This window comes from Antechinus flavipes, chromosome 1 (genome assembly GCF_016432865.1).
Source record: "Antechinus flavipes isolate AdamAnt ecotype Samford, QLD, Australia chromosome 1, AdamAnt_v2, whole genome shotgun sequence".
In the NCBI taxonomy this organism is placed as follows: domain Eukaryota; kingdom Metazoa; phylum Chordata; class Mammalia; order Dasyuromorphia; family Dasyuridae; genus Antechinus; species Antechinus flavipes.
Genome location: NC_067398.1, coordinates 303385517 through 303411130, shown reverse-complemented (window position 1 = coordinate 303411130; position 25614 = coordinate 303385517). Strand labels below are relative to the sequence as shown.

The 25614-nt window shown below is 31.3% G+C and overlaps 1 protein-coding gene across 2 annotated transcripts in view; it reads right to left on the bottom strand.

Annotated features, from left to right (window-relative positions):
• USP7 (ubiquitin specific peptidase 7) overlaps positions 1 to 25614 on the bottom strand; it is a 78898-nt gene that overhangs the window by 12448 nt on the left and 40836 nt on the right. For both annotated transcript variants that reach the window (XM_051963544.1, XM_051963552.1), the window contains exons 3-21: positions 24743 to 24941; positions 22362 to 22500; positions 21713 to 21801; positions 18454 to 18562; positions 17423 to 17553; positions 12348 to 12402; positions 11127 to 11207; positions 10931 to 11021; positions 10526 to 10608; positions 10102 to 10211; positions 8194 to 8350; positions 7002 to 7146; positions 6284 to 6414; positions 4930 to 5064; positions 3659 to 3760; positions 3435 to 3540; positions 1311 to 1403; positions 1135 to 1202; positions 732 to 832 (exon numbers count right to left, since the gene is read on the bottom strand). In XM_051963544.1, the coding sequence (XP_051819504.1) occupies positions 732 to 832; positions 1135 to 1202; positions 1311 to 1403; positions 3435 to 3540; positions 3659 to 3760; positions 4930 to 5064; positions 6284 to 6414; positions 7002 to 7146; positions 8194 to 8350; positions 10102 to 10211; positions 10526 to 10608; positions 10931 to 11021; positions 11127 to 11207; positions 12348 to 12402; positions 17423 to 17553; positions 18454 to 18562; positions 21713 to 21801; positions 22362 to 22500; positions 24743 to 24941 (2125 nt within the window). The remainder of the gene's footprint in view (positions 1 to 731; positions 833 to 1134; positions 1203 to 1310; positions 1404 to 3434; positions 3541 to 3658; positions 3761 to 4929; positions 5065 to 6283; positions 6415 to 7001; positions 7147 to 8193; positions 8351 to 10101; positions 10212 to 10525; positions 10609 to 10930; positions 11022 to 11126; positions 11208 to 12347; positions 12403 to 17422; positions 17554 to 18453; positions 18563 to 21712; positions 21802 to 22361; positions 22501 to 24742; positions 24942 to 25614) is intronic.

Sequence of the window (25614 nt, the reverse complement as noted above, 5' to 3'; positions counted from 1 at the left end):
AATTATGCATTAAAGAATTTATATTGTATTGGTATTTAAATGTTATGTTTTGTCTTAGAAAACCAAAATCTAGTATTTAAAAAATGATCTGACGCAAGACAGATCCACCTATAGAGGTATAGGAATAGATTAGTCTCAGTTTAATCTTTGGGGAAAAGTTAACCAAAATTAATTTGAAAATCTGATGACTAGAATATCACAGTTCTTTACTTAACGCTTATACCGACTATTGCTAGAAAGGTCCTTGAGGGCCCTCTAATTGTAATTGGTCATTTAATAGAAGTAGTCCAGAAAGGAAAAGATATACCATGGCAGTAAATAGCAGATCTTTGATCTATCATGGAAACTAACCCCAAAATTCTATCATGGGGATGCTAGTTCCAATGCTTTTTTCCCCCCAGAGCATCATTAAGAGTCCTTAAGAGTCAGTTATATTTAACAAATAAACAGAAGCTAAGTTTTAATTTCACATGACAAATTCCTACCATTCATTAAGAAAAAGTTTGCCAACCACTTCAATTTGGTCATAATTAAACCCTTCATACTTCTTCATATATAGGATTTAACATACATCTCTACCATGTTTAACATATATTGGAGTACTTGGCATTGGGGAGGGAGTTGGAGAAGGGAGAAAAAGTTGGAACAAAGTTTTGCAAGGGTTTATGTTGAAGAATTATCCATGCATATGTTTTGAAAAATAAAAAGCTTTTTCAAAAAAAAATACATACTTCTGAAACACTATGATGTCACCATCCATTAGTTCATCGAGTGCTTTATCAAGAGACACATCATAATCCTGAATTCTCTCTGTTAAATTCGGTTTAACTTCCTATAGGAAAAGATAACATAGAATAAACAACAAAGCAACTTATGTATTCTGTGTAAGTAATCTAATATATTAACTTTCTTCAATAAAGACACTACTTTATAGTCACAAAATCTGAATGCAAAATAGATATAAAATTAATGTGATGCCAAGTTTCTCACACATTATAGCTATAAATACAAGTTTGAAATTGTCACAATTTTACACAATTTGATGATGAACGAATGAAACTTAGAACTACAATTTAACACTTGAACTTGAGAACTACAACAACGTTGTAAACATTGAAAACAAACAATCCAAACCTCATAGAGGATAAGGTTAGTTTCTTGGGAGAATCCTGCTCTTTCACACATAACTGGGAGCAAATCGCCTAACAAAGAAAAGAAAATATGCATAACAACACATCATAATGTAATATGCTGAAATTTTAAGTACCAAAATTCTAGATTATAAGATAAAAGCTTACGTAAAGACTTACGAATTTTACAGGATATAGGAGTATAGATATGTCCACAATAATTCAAACTCCGTGTTTTTGGATCATACATCTTCAGGAACAGCATTACATCATCTGTAAATTGAAAAACATATTTTTTGGTATACATATCAAATACACAGACCCTCACTCTCTCCATATTTAAAATCAAAAAACATTAAGTTTAAAAATAATCAAAGATCATTTATTGTTTTGTTCAAACTTGATTAGTATTATTAAGAAGCTATTAATGCCAGGGCTAAAATTATTATGTTGGATTTAGAATAAATGAATTAGTTACCTTAATCAATTTTTGAAGTTTATTTATCATGATATATTTACACTGGAGTAAAGATGATGAAATATCATTAGTCTAGATCAAATATAGGTTCTTTTTTAAAACTGTGTGACTTGAGGCAATCTGTAAGTACTGGAACAAATAAACTTCTACTGAAGTCCTACCTCACAATGGCAGGCATATGGCCCTGAAGTCTTTAACTTATGTCAACAGTGTAGCAACTAGCAGGCTGTATAAATAAGACTAACCTAATATTCTGTAATATATTAGGGACACTTTAAATATTTATAAAATGTATCAGATATAAATATTAAATCCAAAAAAAATCATCTATATCTTCTCAACACATGGCATTTCTGTTCATGTCAACCTATAAACCTATCAGAATACTCTTCCAACATGTTCAAAACCTTTATTTTACATTTTAATGACAAACATGATTAACATAGAGAAAAATTAAAAGATTTTTTTTATGAAGTGATGCAGAGTAAACAATGTGGAACCAAAACATAAATAAAGTGCCATAAATAATATCCCCCAAAAGGAAATTTAATATTACAAAATTACAAAGAAATTCAAAAATGTAATATACTTTACATCTTTTTATTTTACCTTTCTTTGTAAGAAATATTATTATCTAAGATAGCTTTTTAGGAAAGGGATAGAGATGAAGTTATTTACTTTTTGCTGTAGCCAAAAGCTGAAAACAAAATGGGTAGTCATCAACCAGGGAATAGCTAAGCAAATTAAATTATCTGTCTCCTTCTACCTCTCCAAATGTTTTACAGTTGATACTCTTTCATGTACTCTTATGATATAGCTATAGTGGTATACCTTTGTCAAACATGACTTTCTGTCTCTCATCTCTATGCTCCCTCATCCCTGCTTTTTAATTTCCTTAGATTTCTTTTAGATTCTGCAACAGGCCTTTCTTTCTATTTCCCCAACTTCTCCGCTTCTAATTAATGCCTGTCTCCATCTACTTTCTAAATATCTCACATTCACTAACTAATGGATGTTTACTCTATTAGAATACACTTTAATTAAGGGCAGGGGTTTTATATCTCTAGTCTTTACTTAGCACACTTACTATACACACTAAGTAGTTAACACATGCTTATGAACAATGAATATAATATATTATTACTACACTATCTAAAAATGAGGCTTGTGAGATTTCTCAAATTTGAACATTATTTTTTCCATCTAAACTCCTTTATTCCCACCTATGTACAGATTAATTAGGTTTGGAGGATCCTGTCAACTTCTTTATAGTTTTACAAAAGATCTTTTAAACTTTATTTCACAGACTGTTGTGGCCAAAGAAAATATCACTTAAAGACCATCTATTGTCAAAGACTATATATATAACATCTATGTTATATATGACTGATCTAGCTATATGATATTCTAAGTGCATCACTAGAAGTATGGTTTCTTTTAAAGCATGTACCAGATAATTAACATCTTTTTTGGAGGGGAGTGGGGGTGGGAATGGGGGTGTGTTTGATTTTATATATTGAATCATGTATTCTAAAATATTTAACATAATATACAAAAGGCTAAAAAAAACAATGCTCTGTATGATACAAGGAGGGACCTTGAACATCTTTATCCTTGGTTCACTTTTATGTATATATTGACATTAGAGAGTTTCATTTCTTTTTTCTGCTCAATCTCATGCACGGAATTGTCAAGTAATTCTTTTCTTCCCCTAAATACTATTTACAAGTGGTTTAACAGGACACAAGAAAAACCCATTAGGGATCACTAAACTCACATTGTTCTTAGATCATTGTAAGAAGCTTTTATTTTTAAAAAGCACTTACGATCTTTGTCAAACTTCGGTAATGTTGCCCCACTAGCAGCCATCTCAGGATCTACTGTTTCAAGGAATATCGTCCATGGATTTTCATTGTCACTGAGTTCAATCATCTTATTTGGAAGAAATAAAGAAATAAGCACTGAATTTGATAGCAAATATTTACATTCATAAAATGGAGATGTGATCCCATATTTTTAAGAACCCCCTAATGATACATATAATACTTACTGTTTTATTGCCATCTGCTTCATTATCTAACATTGCTGGTCGTTTTGTTCCATTACTCCTTGCCTGCATGGGCCATAATCGAATCTGATCCTGTGGAAATCCCTAAACAAAACATAAAATAACCAATGAAGTAAATGGCATAATGGTTAGAATACTGGACTTGAATTTAGAAAGAGTCCCAACCCCAAAGAGGTCCTTACTAGCTTATGAGATTCTAAGTAAATCTAAGTAAAATCCCCATCAATTGGGGAAGTACTGAACAATTTGTGGTATATGAATATAAACAAATATTATTGTGCTATAAATAATGGTAAGCAGGATGATTTCAGAAAAACTTGATTGATGATTGAATTGATGATTTAAATAAACTTATGCTGAGAAAAGTGAGAGGAACCAGAAGAACACTGTACACAATAACGGCAAGATCATGTGATAATGAACTATTATAGAGTTAGCTCTTCTCAGCAATATACTGATTTAAGACAAAAAACTTTATCCCAATGCCATCAACATCCAGATATAGAACTATGGAGACTGACTGTGGATGGTATTCGCCTATGTGTGTGTGTGTGTGTTTGTGTGTGGCTTTTTCCCTTTCATTTTTATTTTTAATTCCCAACACAACTCATATGGAAATATGTAAAATGATTGTACATGTATCATAACTTTATCAGATTGCTTGCTGTCTTTGGGGAGCGGGAGGTAAAAGAGGAAGGAAAAAAATTAGAACTCAAAAAACTTAGAAAAATGCTCAAAATTATCTTTTACATGTAACTGGAAAAATGACACTATTAAAATTAAAGAAAAAATATTAACTCCTGAGGTAGTGATTTATGTAGGTATCATCCTCTTTAATTAACTTGTCTCATGGAGGGAGAGGGTCACAGAGGAAATGTAGGTAGTATAAAAACAAGTTATCAATAAAAATCTTTATTGAAGAAAAAAAAAGTTAGGCTATTCAATGCAGAGAATTGCATTCCTTTGGTATTTATATCTTGAACACTTGTAATATTTCATTTATTCTCTGCAATTTTATCTCTAATCGATTTTTTTTTTTTTACCAATGGTGTAAGAAAATTTCCAGCAATTTAAGTGATAGGTGAAAAGGAAGTAACAAAGGTTTTATAGTGTATCTAGTGACATTCATAAAAACAAAATGTCATTCCATTCCCTAACATAAATTGAATCCAATTTTCTGATTAAAAGTTAAGACTGTCTTCAACTCATGAATTCAGCAACCTTATAAGAATCATTTAACAAAACAAACTTACCATTGTTTGAGAAAGATTCTGTACAAACTCGGCTAATGAGGAATTTTTTAATACTTTGAAGACTGTATATTTTACTTTTTCTTCATCATACATATCATTGCCTTGGTGCCCACAAAACTGGTCCTCGGTCACTATCTGGAAATATGCATTGATGTGTGAAACTGATTAAAAAAAAAAAACTATAGGAAATCTACCAAACAACTTTTATGAATAAAGTCATTGTGCTTGATTATAGCTATGTTCAAGTAAAAAATTATAAGGAAAATATAAATATAAACGAGCATGTATAGCTAATAAGAATTAGTTACTATGACAGCATTTCGTTATAATTCATTTATTCACACACAAAAATACAAATTCTAGCTCAAAAATTCCATTAAAAGAAAACTAACACTTTTCTGAAAGAATCAGGATACCATATTATTTGCAAATCTGCTTAACACTTACATATACATTATAATATACTATGAAAATAAAAAAAGATATTTAAAGCCTCTAGATCATTGTCACCTATTTTCTAGCTAAAATTTTTGATTTGTTTTTCTTTCAGTACAATAGAAATTTGAATGTCTAACATCCTGTTCCTTTTTCAATGTTGCTATCAGTTTCTTCTCCCTTCCTAGTCTGTTGTAAAATGTAAACAGCTAACACATCAAGTACAAAAAAACAAAAACAAAAAAAAAAAACTACCCAAAAAGGATTGATAGACTCAAGATTTGGACTTTTGTGGGGAACAAAAATTAGGCTCAAACAATCTTGGATATTTCAATACAGGAATCTAACAGGTTTAGTAAAAGTGGTAGTGGTAGTGATATGAAATAATAGTACTTGGAAACACTATCAATAGAACCAACTTGAGGTCTGGGAGGAGGAGGGAGAGAAGTAGTCTATGGGGGAAAAAAAAAGAAAGAAAAGCAAGAGTTAACTCTTCATCCCATTTAGACTTCTGAGCACAAGGGGAAGGGAGAAAAGAACTTTACAAGAGAAAACTGGAGAGGGAGATCCTGAGATCTTCCAGATGGCTATTGGTATAAGTGGCATGGGTGAATGGGTAGGCATGAATCATTAATCATCTGCATATGATCTTGTTCAACAAGTTTTCCATTAGTGAAAGTGAATCTTCTTTTGTATTTTTAGTTCCTATTCTAATGCTAGGCAGACAAATATTCGAAAAATACTACTAAAAATGAGAAAAATGGCTCCAAACATTGTTCAGAACTATGCTGATTTTCTCATTTATTACTCCTAAAGTTTGAACATTCATAGGGATTCATGCTTTATACCCATGCTTTTATACCTGTCTCATCTAACAGTCAAATAAGGACTTTGTGTCCTCCTTGGTTTGGAAGCTGACCTGCACTTGCATATAGAGATGGGCTTCCTGTCGCTCCTTCCTCTTTTGAGCCTCTATTCTTTTTTCTTCTTGTAAGCGTTCTACCAATTGTTGAGGAATATCATGATCAGTGACAGCTTGCAAAACTTCACCTGCAGAAATAACTGGGATTTAGTTTAAAAATTTTAAGTGATTCAATTCTACTGCTCTGAAGTGAGCATTCTAATCTAATAAGTCACTTTCTAATTGTTATTTATATAGTCTAATCTGTTGACTGGAGAATTACTTTGTGCCATGAAATCAACAAAATAAAAGCTGAAAAAAGATTTTTAGTCACATGCCTAATTTAACTAATCTTCCACTTGAACAAGATAGCTTTGTATCTTTATAATCTGATGAGTAATTGGGCTTTTTCCATTCTCCTTTAAGAGTGCTCTGATTACTAAAAAACCATGAAAGTATTTTTTAAAAAGCTATTTTTAAAGTTAAAAAAAAAATTGTCTCTCCCCCCTCCCCCAATAAAGAATAACTATAAATCAGTACAAAGAGAAAATTTAAACAACTTCATAAATCTGTTGATTGTTTTTACTTAATTCTCCCTCTAGCCTTTTTTTTTTTTTTTCCTATTCTTTGATTGAAAGGATGTTGGGCAAAGATTGGATCTAAAATAAAGATGGTAATAATTTCAAATAATCAAGGAAAAGAAGTATACAATAAAAATAACAAATAATATACTTACTCAGTTTTGATTCCCTGATATAAACTAACATATAAGCATTTGTACAATGCCGAACTGATAAGTCATCATCATGACCTCCGTAATTATGCTCAATTGCTTCTTCCTTTGTACACCTTGACACAACATCGTCATCAAATTTACACCACTGTAAACAAAATGGACATTGTTTAAATAAAATGTACACCAATCCACATTTTAAAATGTCAACTCAGTAAGTGACAGAATTTTTGTATTCTTTGCATGCCTAGTCTAAAAGAGAGGCCGGAAGGCAAGGCAGTGAAAATGCAGGTCTGGGGTTGGAAACAGGAATCTGGACTTATTCTCTTACTTGGCATGTGATCCTGGGCAAATCACTCAACCTCTATGGTTTAGTTTGCCCAATTGTGAACCCAGAAATTAGCAGTGCAAGGTACTCCTTTTAATAAATCCTCTTTTCTTCTTATCTTTGACAAATGTGATATTACGCAGTCACTAGTTCTTTATAAAGTTTTAATATAAATCAACAAAAACTATTTTCTCCAACAATTCTGTTCCACTGATGGCCACAGACTCTAAAGACGTGAAAACAATTTCCATCCTAGAATCGCACATTAACTCAAAGAGCAGAGAGGGTAATGGGTCCTTCTAAGACTAAAACTTCTACTAGTTTTACTCTATATTTGCTGCCAACATGATATAATAGAAAGCAGATCAGGAATTTGAAGAGAGTTCAAGTCCTACTATACCCATATGATCTTGGCCAACCCACTAAAACTCTCTGAAGCCTCATCTCCTTTAAATGTGCAAGAGTAATAAATTTGCCCTGCCTAATTCAGGCTTATTGAAGATCAAAGGAGATGATGTATTTTAACACTGTCTTGAAATTAGACATGTTAAGCTAGAAATGTCATCATTATAACTAAATTCCTCACAAAGGATACTTCCCCAGTGATGTTTAGAATATTCTTTCTCTAAAAATTATAGAAGAAACTCACCAGATTAAAAATACTTGCTAAATGCCCTAAAACAGCTGGCTATAAAAAAAAATTAATATCTTAAAAAAAAATCTTAAATGTTAAAACAAGTAACATGATATAATAATTTAATTTAATAGAAGAATGAAACATTTGTTGGTAAGCTCAAAATTATTTATTTTTAAAAGGGGTGACTATATTCCAGGTTTTGCTGGATTTTAATAACTTTAGTTACTTACTTTGCCATCCCCTCTAGGGTTTAGGTAAACCACATAATGTCCACCATGATTATCTCCACTATGTACTAGTACTGCATGAAGAATATAATTTGCAGGATCCTTGGGATCAGTTTTTTGCAAAAACTCATCAAGTGGTAACTGTTCAGGAAACTCGAACCTATTAAAAGAGGAAAAAGAAATAGCTTTAATTGATGTATGAAGTATTTAAGAAATCACTAGTAAAAAAAAATTCTTAATTAGCCATGTTAATGGAAGGAAGTCATGACATGGTTAACACAAAGAGAGATGACATAATTGATATTGACTGTTGAATGGTAATTTTTCTACTTACTGTGCACAGAACTGTTGCTGATTTTCTGGAAACTGAAAACATTTTCAAACAAAATAATGAAACCATAGTATCCAGCTATTCCATCTTGTCCTTCCTGCTTCACAGTCCATGCTAGGAATGGATTGCAATACCTATCAGGTTTTGTAGTCACGTTCCAGCAGCCTAAAGCAATGCTAAAACTTTTAAAAACTGAACTGTTCTTAGGGAAAGGATGCAAGATCAATGCATGAATGCAAGACCAAAGAATCAGTGTGTGACATGTCTGGGGAAAATGACCATATGTTGAATGAATAGGGAAGTACCAAAAGTTTTGCTAGTTGTGCTGTACTAAACAGCCATTTCTTACTTTTACAATGTCTTTCAAGTTCTAATTCAGATGGGGGATCTTTAGAGAATAAAACCTCTCCTGAATCCTTCCTTCATGTCCCAAGCCAAATATTATTTGATTTTTAAAATGCCCTCAATCATAGATCCTAACTGAGGCACGTGGATACCTATCCCAGTAATCCCAAGGGATTTTAGAAAAGATTCAAACTACAAGGTAGCAACAGAGACCTTCTTTGAAGATTATTGAATGATTCATTAGCACAGAGATTTAACAAAATCCCTTTTCATATTGAACACAACAACTAAGGCTCTATGTGTTACACTTTGACAAATACTGTACTTGAAACATAGCATGCTTTAAAGTAACATGAACACAAAGAACCAGAGTAATGGAAAATGAAAACAGTTTTTGAGAAACCTTCATAGAATTCCTTTACTAGGTTTGATTCCATCATTCAAGGCAATATTTAAAATTTGATTTAGCAAATTACATGTAGTAGCAATTTTTAAAGAAAATAGCCAGTAATTACACAACTTTTAATTAAGCCATATCTGTGATTTTTTTGGTAAAACTTTTTTCAAAAAATGAGCAACACCAATTTAGAAACATAATTAAGTCTTTTGAAGCAAAATATGTTACTAATATAAATTTATTAGTCCTCATAATAAATATTTATACAAACAAGATACTATCTTTCCTCTTTGCATAGAGAGCATACTTAATGGTTACTAATAAACTGGTTGTTAGAATCATTTAAGTAAACAGCAGAAGAGTACTATCATCAACAGGTACTTGTTTATGTTTACCTGATTACATCTGTACTCCCCTCAAATAACAAGGAAATACATTATTTCAAGTAAGACTGAGCAGAAGTTGTACAAGTGAGAATATCTGCACTGTTATTTTCTATATCAAAATTATTTTTAAGGATTGTAAACAGTCTGCTACAATCTTATGATAGATGCAATGAGGAATGACAAATTTGATAAAAGTAAAAAATTATGCTTTAGTAGGGCTGAAGGGACATCAAAATTGCTCAAGAAAACATCTCCTGGGTTGTGAATATTCGCGTATAATTTTCAATCTATCTTAAATTTCGAGTGTTGGACTAACATTTAGATATATATATATATACAAATAATATAAATTAGCTAAGGCTATAGACTGTGTAAATCAAAGTGCTTCTTAAAGAATGGTAAAAAAAAAATTATGCAGGAAAATTTTTATTAACTAATAAATTATATATTACCTATCATTTATCTTGATATTTTGGTCCGTCTGTGGGTCATACATAAATCTCATGAGTTGTAGATGTAACACTGGTGGCAATGTGAGGAATTTCACACCTTTTTCAGCTTCCTGATAAATGAAGAAATGTACATTAGCTATTTATTATCTCTTAATAACAAAAATGCCATCATATAAATTGGAAATTTTCTTTTTATTAACACAGCTTTATCGTCTTATCTTTTTAAAATGTGATATAAATAATTTATAATTCAATTGCAAAGCCAAAAAGCCACTAAATTTACGTATCCTTATGTTTTGTTCTACATAAAGATCTGGTTGTGGGATTAACAGACAATGAGTTTAAAATTTAAAAATTAAAGTAGATGCCAGAAATATACCACTATCGATGAATTAAGAGATAATGTTACAAAATTCCCAAATACCTGCAAGCCATGCTCTCCAGCATCATATTTGTTGTCACCATCTAGCTGTTCTACTGCCACATAATCTATGAAGGACTCAAATACTAAGAAAAGATAAAGAATATTTTTAACAAAGTGTGTTTATTACAAGCATTATGTTATAAGTCAATTTTAATGAATTCAACAATAGCAAAATGTTTAATAAAATCACAATCTTAACTTGTCATCCTCTTTCTAAAATTCCAATTCATTACACTATTATAATCAACAATAGTAGAAAAAAGAAAATAAGCAGAAAAGTGAATTCAATCTTTTATACAGGCAATAAAAACATGCTAAATGGAAATCACAACTACACTTTAACCAAATACAAAATTTCACTAAAGACTTAATTCAACAACATCTTATTATGTATGTGAAACTTACTATTCTTTTTCCCCTTTATACTTAGCTGGATATCATAATAATCTTCTCTCCGATCAGATCGATAGTCCACATCTTTGCACTGGATATAGGACTAAAAAATATATATATAAAAATTGACTTAATATGTAGCCTTACTACAAGTACTCAACAATATTTAAATACTTCTTTCAAAATAATTTAGTGAACATTTACATACCACCATTTTGCCTCTAAATAATTTAGGTATGGTGCCTTCTACACACGTTCCTTTCATTTTATTCTCCACATTATCAAGCAACTGAAAGAGAATTTTACAACTTTTTTAATTTTAACAATCATATAGCTCATATCATCCTTCCTTATTCCTACCCTATAATAATCATATCAAATTATATAGATCATAGATTAAAGAACAGAAGGAACGGGAGAAAGCAATAGGCAAAACTCCCTCATTTTGCAGATGAAAAAAATGGCTCATGTTACAATGACAATTTAAAATAACACAGAAGTAGTGAACAGAGAACCTGGATTTGAACACAGGTCTTCCAAGCCCAAATCCAGTGTTCTTACTAATTTTCTAGATACTTTTATTGCAAAACAAACTAACCATAGCATATATAAAGATAATGACCTCTTAAGAGGTGAAATAGTTGTGGAGTAGTCCTCAGAACAAGAAAATAGACTTAATTTGTAAGCTTTGAAATAAGGAGAAACAGGATTTGATTTTGGCTTATGTTGGGACTAATACAGTTAGGTTACTGTTTCTAGCCAGAAAAAAGAACCAGACAATCAAAATGCTCTTCCTAGGAGTGAGGTGTCACAGAAAACATTGAGAGTTACATGCTCTGAAAGCTATATTAAACACAAAAAGCCAATCTTTAACTAAGCATTCCTTATGGAGAAAAATTCCAGAGTTTAATAAATTCATCCATATCTAAGCTTTTGAATATTATCTTCCTTTTTTCCCTTTAATTTCCAAGTCATTTCCTGTGTGTGGTATTGAAATGGGAGACACACATATGGATTAAATTATAAAGAGAGAAGCCAATTATTCAAGTATACATCCAAGTTCCAATTCTTATTTTTTTTTTAACAAATATTTTACTGCTTATCATTCAAACAAAAGACTTCCTTCCTAGCAAAGAAATGACTTGTCTCTAGTTTTAATCAAATAAATACAAAACAAATATTCGTTTATACATAGGATGGAGCTTCGCATAGAAGGGACCTTGGAGAATAGCAAAAATTTGCTGCTGTAAAGGGACATTAGACTAACATACTCATTGTACTAGACTAAAATTTTAACCAATCTAATGTCATGCCTCAATTAACAAGGAGATTGCATATACACCTTAACTTCTTATTAAGCGATAAAATTTACCTTACTCTTCTTAAAAACCTATTTTACATAAGAGTAAAAACATTGCTTGAAACTTACCACTCGACATAGTTCTTGGACATCATGTTGCATGAAGCTGTCTAAAGTTTCCCATCTTTTAAAAGAGAAAAAAAATTATTTTATAGAAATGTAGGTTTAAAAGATATAAAGGTACCCTAGTCCAAACCAGTATCTTTATTGTTAGGAAATAAAAAAATCTTGGCCAATGAAGACAAAGTGGCTTGTGAATGTGTAGACAAGTGAGAAAGCAAAAAGAAACCTCTAAGTCAAGAACTCCAAGTCTGCTTCTGCATTTCTATTTAACAATTTAAATTATAAGTAGAAGTTAAGTTTTGGCTGATATGGGGACTGATACAGCTAAACTTCAGGGAAAATGGTAACTATACTGTCACTACTAAAAGAATAGGAGAAATAATCAATTTATCTCAATTGTCTCAGTTGAATTAAATGACTCAATTTATGTACAATTGAGTGATATTTAGGTTGAAAAGATGACCAAGTATACTTTTACAAAGCTGAAATGTTTAAATGAATTATTTTTCTGGGGACAAAACACATTATTAGTCTACTCAATGTCCAAATTCTGTTTTGAAAATATTCTAGTTGAGATCCTAGAAATCTGTAAGAAATTCAGGACCTATTTATCTTTAAAATAATTTCTATGGATATAGTCTATTCTAATTCAAAAATCACCACGAAGAGATACAAAGAAACAGAAACACTGAAACCACCTTTGATTTTGTTAATGAATTCCTGGTATAAATCCTGGTCATAGTATATTATCCTGCAGATAAGTTTTAATATTTTATTTAAAATTTTTGCATCAATAATCATAAGGGAGATTGGTCTATAATTTTCTTTGTTTTAATCCTTCCTATTTTACATTATCAATACCATATTTATGTCAAAAAGGAATTTGTTAGTACTCCTTTACCTATTTTTCCAAATAATTTATATAGTATAGGAGTTAATTTGTTTTTTAATTGTTGATACAATTAAAATTAACAATAATGAATCCATCTGGCTGGCCCTGGAGATATTTTCTTGAGGAGTTCATTGTTCAATTTCTTTTTCTAAAAAATTTCTAAAAAGACTAGGTATTTTATTTCCACTTCTGTTAAACTGAGTTTATATTTTTCTAAACATATATCCATTAGATTGTCAGACTTGTTGCCAGAGTTTTGGGCAAAATAGCTACTAATTTTTTATTTTTTTTGTTAGTATTAAGTTCTCCCCTTTCATTTTTAATACTAGTGATTAGTTTGTTTCCTTTCCTTTTTCTGAACAAATTACTTTATTTAACTATTTGTTAAATTTTTGGATTTTATAGATTTATATAAATTTTATTTACATATGTATATTTTTTAGATTTATCTATTTTATTAGTTTTTTTCCATAAAATCAACTTGTTTTCCTTAGTTTCTCTTTTATTAATCTATTCTTTGAGTTTCAAAATTTCTAATTTGGTATTTAATTGAGGATTTTGTATTTGTCCTTTTTCTAACTTTTTTAGTTGCATGCCTAATTCATTGATCTCTTTCTCTATTTTATTTATATAGCTATTTAGAGATATAAAATTTCTTCAAAGAACTGCTTTAGCTGCATCCCATATGTTTTGGTATGTTGTCTCATTATTGTCATTTTCTTGGATGAAATTATGGATTGTTTTAGTGATTTGCTGTCTCACCCACTCATTCTTTAGAATTAGATTATTTATTCTCCTCTTGGTTTTAGTCTTTCCCCAATCCTTTACTGAATGTAATTTTTATTGCATTGTGGTCTGAAAAGGAAGCTTACTATTTCTGCCTTTTTGCATCTGATTGAGGTTTTTATACCTTAATAAAATGGTCAATTTTTGTGCCACTTACAACCCATTTTCTATAGAGGTCTATCGTATCTTAAATATTTTTAGGATTCTATTAACCTCCCTGGTTTCCTTCTTGTTTATTTTGTGGTTAGATTTGTCTGATTCTGAGAGGGGAAGCTTGAAGTCCCCGATTAGAATAGTTTGCTGTCAGGGTTCAGCTGAAAAGATTCAGAGTGGAAGAACATCAGTTCAGAAGAAGCCATGAGTTGGAGTTGAGCTAGAGCCAGAAGTTACTTCAGAATATTCCCAGGGGTTGGAGAGGAACAATCTGGGACAGACACCGAGCACTCTGGGAGATTGAGAGCCAGAAGCCCTCTCTCGGAGGCAAGACAGATTCACCTTTGTGCTGGCTGGAGGCTGAAGAAAGCAGAGGCAGAAGGACAAAGCTGCAAGAACTCTTGGAACCAAGCAGACAGATAGGCCTCTAAGCTAACCGGGCTATTCTGGAGGAAGCAATAAAAGATCTGAACTTTTATCAGCTGGCTGTATTTGGGTGAATATTACTTTTAAGTGAAACTAAGGCTGTCTCCAAAAAACCTCCCTGAGAAACCTGTTCCCAGAGAGAACCATTGTCTTTTAAAAAAGAAAAACACCACAATTTTGGGTTTTGAGTTGTCTCCTTCTTTAAAGTGGTGGTGAGGGAGAAAATGGCATGCTCTATAAGCCTCATTACCATCATGAATTGACCTAATTAAACACACTCTAACTCAGTTATCAGAAGGCACCAAAAAGAAATGAATTTTGATCGCCTTGCCCCCTTTGGAAGGAACAGGTAGATGATAACTGAAATTTGACATATTTGCTAAGATGAAATCAAAAGATTAGGGGAAAAGGAATATTTTTGGATATTTCAACTAATAATAATAGTGTTTTCTTTAGATACTACATAGCAAAGCACTTTGGTAGCTGGACTGTTAATATTTAAGTTTTCTCACTGAGGAAAGAAAAATGGACATATTAATAAACTTCATAGTGAACGAAGGAACTGGTTCATTTAAAGCTGTCCACTAATTAATTTTTTTTCCTGTAACTGGCTTAAAATCTTCTCTAGGAATTTAACTGCTCTACCACTTGGTGCATTCACATTTAATATTACTACTTCATTATGGTACCCTTTATCAAGATGTACTTTTCTTTCTTATTTCTTTTAATAAGAATTATTTTTTCTTTTGTGTTACACGAGTTTTCTGATGTTTTTGCCGATTTTCTCTCCACACAATTAATAAAATATGTATTAAAAAAGAAACTTAAAAATTATTTCATGTATTATATATATGTATATGTAAATAAAAGTAATTTAGACCCCCCCCTCTCCAAAAAAGAAATTGTAAATGAAATCTTTTTGAAAAGCAATGGCAATATATAATAAGTGTTATAAAACTGTTCAGATTCTTTCACCCAATGATTAAATTCTAAAATATATAGAAACATTTACTTACTATATATGGAAATATTTTTATAGGAAATAAATTTTGGGAGGGTATGAAATGGAGATAGTGCATGACATATGACCATAACAGTATGGGAGAAAGGTGTTAAAGAATTTCTAATATAGAAATCCAATCTCCCCATGACCAAGTCAACTGACGGTTGCCTGCTATTTTTAGAGCATAATCATGTCAAAATGAGAAGTATTATCTCCCTGACTCTAAAGCCAAACACTTTCTATCCACTATTCCATATTCTTAAAGTGAGATTTTTCTTTGTTATTACTAAATTCAGAATAAAAATAACAAGTTCCAGGTGCCAATTTTCTGAGGTTAATTTGACAAGATTTGGCACCTGAATTACAGGGGTGAAAGCGAGGAATCAGTGGGAATGTTGATATTGTAAACCTGTGAGAAAATGGTAAAAGATGGTAAACTAAAAGCCAACTGATTTTTGAGAAGCAAAGCCTACTGGTATAACAAAGGGTTATTTTTATAGACTATCAGGATACACAATATGTTGCTAATTAATTGATGCATCCAAAAAATTAATTATTAAATGAAATGGAACATTCCCACTATTTTTTGTATGTTTTAAAATTATCATCTTCTGAATTTTATATTAACATACTTAAAATTTGTGAACGTGCTGTTGTTTTGATTCCTTTTTCACTATGTACCGAATTACATAAATTGTCAACATTCAACCAACATTTACTAAGCACTCGCTACGTACAGGGCATAATGCCAGGATCATGTTCTCTTGAAGCTTATGCTTTTACAAGAAGGATTCAACATTTACACAGTTATTTAAAGTGTATAAAAAACAAATTATTAAGGGGGTTGTGAAAAGCCTTTACGAAAACAGTGGGACTTGACAAGTGCTTTCAAGGAAGGACTCTATGAATGAAGGTGAGGAGAGTGTGCTCCATAACACTGGGGGACAATATATACAAAGATACACTCATAGTTACTCACTTGGGTTTTAAAAAGGTGGCATATTTCAAGTCATATATTGTGCTATGTTGCAATTAAGCTATACAATATTAGTTATTCGGCTTTTGACACTATAAATGATGCTATGAAACTGTCTAGACATCGCTTGTTCCAACTTAGATAAATAACAACCCCATGTAAAGATCATCCCAGATGTGAGTATTTTTACAGCTCTGACTACTGCTGCTTTCCAAAAGACTATAATTTAATTTAATGTAATTTAAAAATTAGTATCAGTCTATTTTTCCAGTCCTACTGGTATTAAATTTTGTATGTATGAATGGTAGCATCGTGATTTTTTTGCATTTCAACTTATTACTGGAAAGATATGGTTATTATCTATTTACCAATGTCAAATTTGTTCAAAAATGCTCATGGTGAAATTTGTCTCAATATTATAATTTCTAGATATGCTGCTTTTCTGTTGTTCACACATCAATTATTATGTTTTTTCTTCTGAAAATTTTTTTGTTCAAAGTTTTTAGGCATAAAAAAATTCTAATCACTGATGGGGAGTTTTTATTAAGTAGCATCAAGTTCCTTTTCTGTTATATTGTGATATATAGGGCTAACAAAATGAGACTAATTCCTTTGATCTTTTCCAACATGTTTTGAAAATAAACTTTTAAACAGCTGCTTTATTCTCAGGAAAGTACCCTATTTTATTTCTTTCTATATCTCACTACTCCATTTTGAGAAAGAAAACCAGTTGTGTATTAGGTTTTTAAACTGGAGATTGTAGTATCACATGGATGCCTAAATCAATTTTAAAGAAAAATTTTCACTTGAAAGTGGAAGTAAGAATTTGACTTCTTCATACTTACCCAAATGATTTTGTTAGCTTTTTTGTTCCTACTGGTTTGTCACTGTGTTGTAATTCATAAAACACTCTTTGTAATGCTAAAGGAACACTTTTTGATGAGTCATCACCTTCTGTTGGCATCATGTATACAGCCTAAAAAAAAGAATCATTAAATTATAAAAAATAATCTTTGCTCTCCTTCCTCCTGCGAGACAATTTCTATTTTAAATATAACCCTTTTTCTCATTTATATGTAATTGAGGCATCTCCAAAGTGACTTGCCCAGAGTAACACAGCTAGGAAGTGTTAAATATCCGAGACCATATTTTGAACACAGGTACCACTAACTTCAGGGTTGGTGCTCAAAATCTAACATTTTAAAAGCAATATTTCCATTTTCAAAAATGTTATTCATTTTCAGATCATGCCAAAACAAACATGGTTGGCTCCTACTAGTCCAAGTTAAAAAATGGAACCATTTGAATCCAAAACATTTTGAAATATATGCCAAAATGCATTTAAATGTGGAAAGAGGGAGAGGGAGAGACAAAGAGGTCTACTTGGGGCAATGAGGTGGTGCAGTGGATAGAGTACTGATCCTTGAAGTCAGGAGGTCCAGTCAACCTGTCAACCTCTGTGTCAGACACTTGATACCTATGAGCTGGGCAAATCACTTAATCCTGATTACCTTATCCAACTGAGTAAGATATACTTATATGCCTCTAGTTAATAAGAAAAATTTTGTCTCCTAGGCTAAATTTTAAAAATTAAATGTTTAAACACATTAACATGAAAAGATAACATTTTATTCCTAAAATAGAAAGCTGGAGGTAGAGGGATGAATTGTAAAATTAAATTATATTCAATGCAGCTATGTTTTAATCACCTGTGTGATTAACAAGGCAAATAAAAACAATGGGTAGAGGGGTGGACTGTAAAATTAAATCATAATAAAAGGCAATAGTCTACTAAAAAGGATTTTCCTGAGTATAGTGCTAAGAGAAAAAGTTCAAGAAAAAAAAGAAATGGAAGGAGAAATATGATACACTTTACCTTGCGTAGTTGATTTGTGAAAAATAAAGTTTGTAACAAACTGTTCATGTAACAAGTTGCTCCCTGGTTCTTTAAACCAACATATCCCGTATGCTTCTTGGAATCCCACCTAAAATAATTTAAGGTTAAGTGTTAAACACATAGCTTGTATGTATGTGTTTTACCCTCATATTAACTACCATAAAATCAAAAAAATATATATATATACATACATACATATACATATATATATATATACATACATACATATACATATATATATACACATACACCAATCTCATAAAACCTACCTACTGCATAAGATGATGGAAAGAAGAGTGATTTATATCATGTTAAAATGACAGAAACCTGAGTAATTATTAGTCGTGAAATTTACTATTGACCCATGTATCTGAACACTATATTAATGAAATAAAAAGACAAAGGTTTATAGTGAGACCAAACCTCTAATCCCATCCTGCTGCCACGGAAATGGATGGTATTATTTAAAAAGTTTGAGACAATTGATGGATAAAGGCAGCTACATTGTACTAAGGAAAAATACATGACAACACATACCCTATACCACAGATAAAATTCTACTATAACAAATAGAGATCTGACTTCATCATCATGAAAATCTGGCTTAAGTCCCACCTCTGACACAGACAGTACTGGGCAAACCACCTAACCTAAATTACTACCCCTTTGAAAAACTGCAGCTTCATAGGTGCTGATCTGTATTGGTAAAGATAGATGTTTAATCTACATATACCACATTACCTAATATTGAGGAGATGAAATCAAAACAGAACTGAATCCTAAAAGTGAAGAGGAGTATTTTGAATACAGAATAAAAGCTGATGGTTTCCTGTCAGGAAGGAATAAAATCCATGAACAGAAGACAGGTATTGAAAGTCAACCAAAAGAATTATTGGTTTAAAAACAAATAACTTTTTTTCCCTTTAAAATTCAACGAAAAGACAAAGTAAAAGTAATTTTTACTCGATAAACAGAAGGATCCTCCTTAAATAATTTCCTTTTCTATTAAGATGATGCAAGCATGACTGAGTCTTAAACGTTAATAATTCAGTAATGTTTGCATTGTTGTGAGGTTATTTTAAAGAAAGAATTTTAAATCATGAATTCCTTTGCAATCCTGATAATATCAATGAACTTCCTTCTCAAAAGAGTATTACAAAGGAAACCAATTATATTTCGAAGTTATCAAAATATTCAAAAATAAAATTTTTCAAACATCAAGTTAAAAACTTGCTTTACAAAGTTCTAGGATAAGGATAAACATTGTTGGCCTGTAAATGCGATGAAGCAGGATGTCTTGATTTTTAAACTGCTGATAATTGTTTATCACACCATCATTTCAATTAGCCATACAATTTTCAAAGTATATAGAACAGGGCTGGAGAAAAGACTTAATTGCTGGCTGATCAAGTTTTTAATTTTATTTTCTTTATGGTATAAAAACCACTATTTGAATAAGACTCTTGTGGTAATTACTTAGCTTGAAATATGAAATAATAATAACTTTCCAAATACCAATGGTATGAGAATACCCATAATTATTCATAAATATGGATAATCTCCTATAATGCACATTAACGTGTTTGCATCTTCATATTCCCACAGCCTTCCAAAAAGGGGGCATATATTTTTTGAAATTTGGAATCTACAAAGTCTTGAATTTATTATTACCTGTAATACATGGCAAATATAATACCTATTTCTAGTTTTCCTTTTCATCAATTCAGCAAAATTATGAGGATTTTGGTGATCAAATTACCAAATCTGTAAAATACTTGGCAAACCTTAAAGCACTATATAAATCTTCCCCTGTGTGAGCCCTCTCATATATCCTCCATAGTGGATTTACTGAACTTATCAGAGGCCCTTATTTAATAACATTCTAATAGTCTCAGCCCAACAATATAATCTTCTATTGCTAAATAAACAATGCAATCAAACATTTCCTGAATACCTTCTGTACTATTTCCTTTGAAATGATATTTTTTGGGAATATTCCACAATCTATTTAACATGCGCCATCCACCTCTTTTGAAAATTTAGAGTACCATGATTTCTACTAAGAGAAATCTGTATCAGGAAGCAGCTTGGCAATGTTGAAATAATTTGCCAAATGTAATGCAGTTTTATCTTTCTCTACTATTTAATAATAGGGGCAAAACTTATTGTGCATCTCCAGTGGCTTCCCAAGATCAACATGTTAATGAACATGCACAACTCCAAGCCATAGCTTAAAAAGAGACATCCTTCATCCACCTAAGTTTTCATATGAGTGATTTATTGTTTTATTGAGGAAATAGAGACTTGATTATCCTCAATACACTGTCATCCATAAAAAAATATTGGGAGAACTTCACCAGCAAAAGAGAATCCCTGTTTTATTTGAATGATGAATATGAAACACCTATCAAGGTAACCATTTTACTCAACAATAATAAGTATAGGAACACTCTTATTGCTGTGCATTTATTGGAGAATTTTCTTTGATCTTAACATGGGCAAGATATATAACACTAGAGGAAGGTCTTTAGGACTGTTTTGTTGTCATGTACTTCTAGGTGTAAAAGAGATAAAGGACTTATCTATGTTATTTAATTATTTGTGTAAGGACATGGTCTAATGTAGGAGGCAAACATATTTTGATGGATTTATGTTTAATTTAAGAAAATTATGGGTAACAAAGTACAAGGCATTTATGTTCTATCATTCTCGTACCTTATATGACAATCAATTTACCCAAGAGAAGCCTCTATTATTAGTAAATAAATGACCATCTTCCTTTGAAGCTACAATGTTTCATGGAGTACTGAGGTGGAATTTCTGAAGGCTATGCCTACATAGAAAATACGTAGGCACAACACCAAAATAAAAAATTCATTAAGTATAGGCTTTTCAATGGATTGATATGCAAGGAATGGACTAATTAAATGTAGAGAGTAGAGCCACTATAATGCTATAAAAGATGTCTGCTGAGTCACAGAATTGTGCTCTGAGTCAAAGGATATTTATATAGCAATGAAATCAACAGTATCTACAACAAAGGTAGTAAAAAGTTTTAAAACTCTAGCTCCTGCTTAATATGTGCTGATGGTTGATAACTACAGGAAACTGTGTGTATGTGTGTTCTTTATATTTTAAAAATTATTATAGCTTTTTATTTGCAAAACATTATGCATGGGTAATTTTTTAACACTGACCCTTGCAAAACTAAAGGAAACACTAAAGAGGAAAAACTTACGCAACTCCATGGGGAGCATCTGCCTGTACATAGACTTCAAAAGTAACTTTGTCATCTTCTATAAATCCTTTTTCAGGATCAGTAACTTCCTACAAAATAGAAAAAAGACTGCTGAATCTGTATACAACATAAGATCATATTTACTCAATTATATTTATTACAGGCACAAGTAGTAATTACCAAGTACTTAAATTCTTTCCAAATGACAATAGTAATAATAACTGACATGTAAGTTCCTTCTAAATAAGAACTGCTTCATTCACTGAATACTTATTTGAACAATAACTAGTATCCATCACCCCTTTCAGTCACATCTTGGTGAAGCTTCAGCAATCCTGTTTTTGGTTTTTATTTTTGCAACATTTTAATATTCAATGCACTGAGCAAGGGATAAAAGACCCACTAGACATTTCAAGAATTACTCTAAGAATGTATAGACATTAACCAACAGTTAAAGGTAGCATTAATGATAATTTATGATCTCAGCTATTGTTGTTTTCCTGTTGTAGATACTAGCTACTGGCCTGTCTTGACCTATAATATTGTAAATGCAAGCAAAACATGTAAAATCAGTAAGGAATTTGACCGCAGAATAATTTTATGAATCAGAATTGTGCAGCAAAGTATTGAAATAACACTGTTAACTTACACTCCATGCCATGAAATTGGAAAATCCCCAATCATTTTCTTTATGAAAGAATAAGTGACTGATGCGGCGGCTGAATGATTTTTCATCATCTTTGTAATTTATTATCTTCAGCACAGCTTGTGCATGACAAGACCATGACCTGTTTAAAAAAAAATATATATATATATATATTTGTATAAAAATATATGATAGGTTCATTTGATGATAACACCATATACTTTATCTATTTATCAATTAATCAACTGAAAGGCAAAAAATGTTTTTTAAAGTTTTTTTTTTTTTAATTTTCTTTGGTAAGGAGTTGCTTTTGCCAAAACACAAGTAAATTTGTATAATTAGCTGTGATCCAGTATTATATCAATTTATTATATCAGTATAATATCAATTTTGGGTGGGGACAAAAAGAGCAGTATCTATTATTCATGGTTTTTTGGCTTTGTTTTGTTTTTAAATTGGATGTATAATTGAGTTCCTGATCAGGAAGCTCTCTTACCCAATGTAGGGTCAGCAACTTTAGAAAGTTACCTGGAACACTGAGAGGTCAGGGAACTTTACTAAGGTCATGACACCAGAATGTAACAGAGAGGAAACATGGACCTAAGTGACCCAGACTCTGAATCTGTCCCTTTCACAAAATAATTTTCTAACAATAATTATAACAATAATTATAACTTATCTAGTAATGATTAAAAAAAAAAAGAAAAAGGTAACTCAATGGCAATTTAAGATTGATTAGATGACAATTTGTAACCAAATTTATAAAGTATACATAAAACCACATAAAAAAGGAACAAGCAGATTATAGGCTTCAAGATTTCAAAGAAAAGTGAGTAGTGGAAACCTAAGAAAAAAGCTTTTATGACTAATCAAATGCATGACCTAGTCGTGCTCACCACCCAAGTGATATAGAAGAATTTCAAAATTTTGTACTGATGTTTAGAAGTGAACAAAATATTGAATTCAACTAAGAATTGCAACCCCAAACTCCAACATTTAATTCTTACTAATCATGAGCCAATGTTATGTGCCATAATTTGATGTTTTTTTTAAAAAAAACTGATAAAAACGTTGAGCTATAAATTTTTAGCAAATTGTTCGAATTATAGCACCTTATTTTATAGATGAGAAAACTAAGTTTGAGAAAGATGAAGATGAAAGGACTTGCCATAGTCACAACAGTCCTCAAAAAAGCATAGTTAAGTTCTCAGAAATCCAAAACATTATACTGCACCTTTATTAATGATTAATCTTCAAAATCTCCTTTAGAAAAGTGTGAAAACTAGTCAAAAGCAAAATTAGTCAAATCAAATTTGGCATCCTCAGGACAAATGACAGTAAAAATAGTGCAAAGCAATTTGGAAGGCAATACTTATAAACACAAGATTTATGAAAGAAAAATGAGATTATGTGTTACAGTTTTCTTCTGCAGGATTGTACACCAATTGTTTCTTTCCTGACCAGGAAAACGATGACATTAATCTATATTCTCAAACAAATAGTATTTTTTATACTCCTTAATTTAAACATACCATTTTTGTTCATCAAGTTATGGGCACAAGAACGAGAAAAGTGGATGACTTGTCCCAGCTTAGGAACTTTAAAATAGAGTTTTTATTATATTATTATTTTATTATTCTAATATATTTCCTCCTCTATACAACCAAGGGGGTTGTATCAAAACACCTCTAAGGCACTAATTAAGGTCCTTGTTTAATTTGGGAATGTTCATTTTCCAACACAAGAGGGGACAAGGAAAATACTCCCAAACATCAAAAGCCATATAGAGACCCAGTTGTATCCTAGTAAGGGCTCAGGTTTGGCAATGAGAAGCAAAGACAAGTCCCAGGTCTATCACTACCTCGTTGGATTACCTTAAGGCAAGTTGCTAAATGTCTTTGGAAGTTTCATCTTGATGAGTTCCTAAGTACCTTTCAGTTTTTCTTTGAGTCTTGGTTCTTAATATATATATATATATATAAAAATTGTAAAGATATGTAAAAAATAACATATAGGACAAGTTAGCACTGTTGATTTGTAAAGTGGTTTCCACTCAGAAGATAGTAGGTAAATATAACGATGCTATATGTATACAGCAACTTACATGACAGACTGATAGCAGGGGCTAAGAATAATAGGAATAAGCCAAATGCTTACATAAGGGACAATTCATTGATTTATGAACTGAGGACTGAAAATAAGACAACATAATTAGTTAGAACTTCATAAGAATACAAAAATATGGTAAATGGAAGAAGTAAAGAGAAATTATTTTCACATTTTCCAAAAGGGGAAAAAGTCCTTGTATTAAATGTATCACATCTGAAATTTTAAGTAACATTACTATTGGTGGGTTCATATTGTCATAATATGAAGTATCTTACGTGGAGTCAGATTCAGCATTGCATTGGAGAAAGAATCCTACGCTTTTTTGGTGTGGTCTGTCTGGATAAAATCGTGGCATCACCATGATCTTCCATGGAAGATTCCGTACAAAACATGGAGGACTAAGGACTGACTCACTCAGCCTGCTGAAACGTTCAACTGTAAACTGAAAGGTTGCTTCTGAACGCCAGCTGGTATCTGTAAAAAAATGGTCAGGTTATCAGAGCACATATGAATATTAAAAGCTAAAAACATTATTCTTTATAGATATAGTTCGAGACAATAAAAAGTACCAGAAATACAAAATCAGTGACATTCACTGGCCAACCCATTATCGATTAATATGAAGGATAATAATTTTGAGTATCAATTGAGTCCCAACCACTATATAATAGATTAGTGACTATGTACTCATGAAATCTGAAAATGGAAACGGTGAAGAATAGAAATTGAAGTAATGACAGAAAATATCTGCATGTTTAAGGTTAGGGTTATGATAGAGTAATCAATTTCAAGGACAATGAATAGTTCTTTATTGAACTCAATTACCCCTACTATTTAGAATTTCTATTGAGTACAAAGGAAAGATTCAACTCTTAATTAATTGGCAGTCCAGATCAAAGAGTGAAAGAACAAAAATTTAAAATTAGGAAAATGGAACCTATATGCAAGGAGCTGGAAAAAAAGCTGAGGTCGACAGATCAACTGTTTTATGGATTATAAAAGGATTTAGAGGAGGTAGTGAATGACTGCTTGTTTCCCAGCTAGTTAAGAAGCATTAATCACCTCTAGGTAAATAAGTACAAGTGTTTTCAACCAGTACCATGCTTCTAATAAAGGAAGATCTTTATACATTAAAAATACAGCCAAG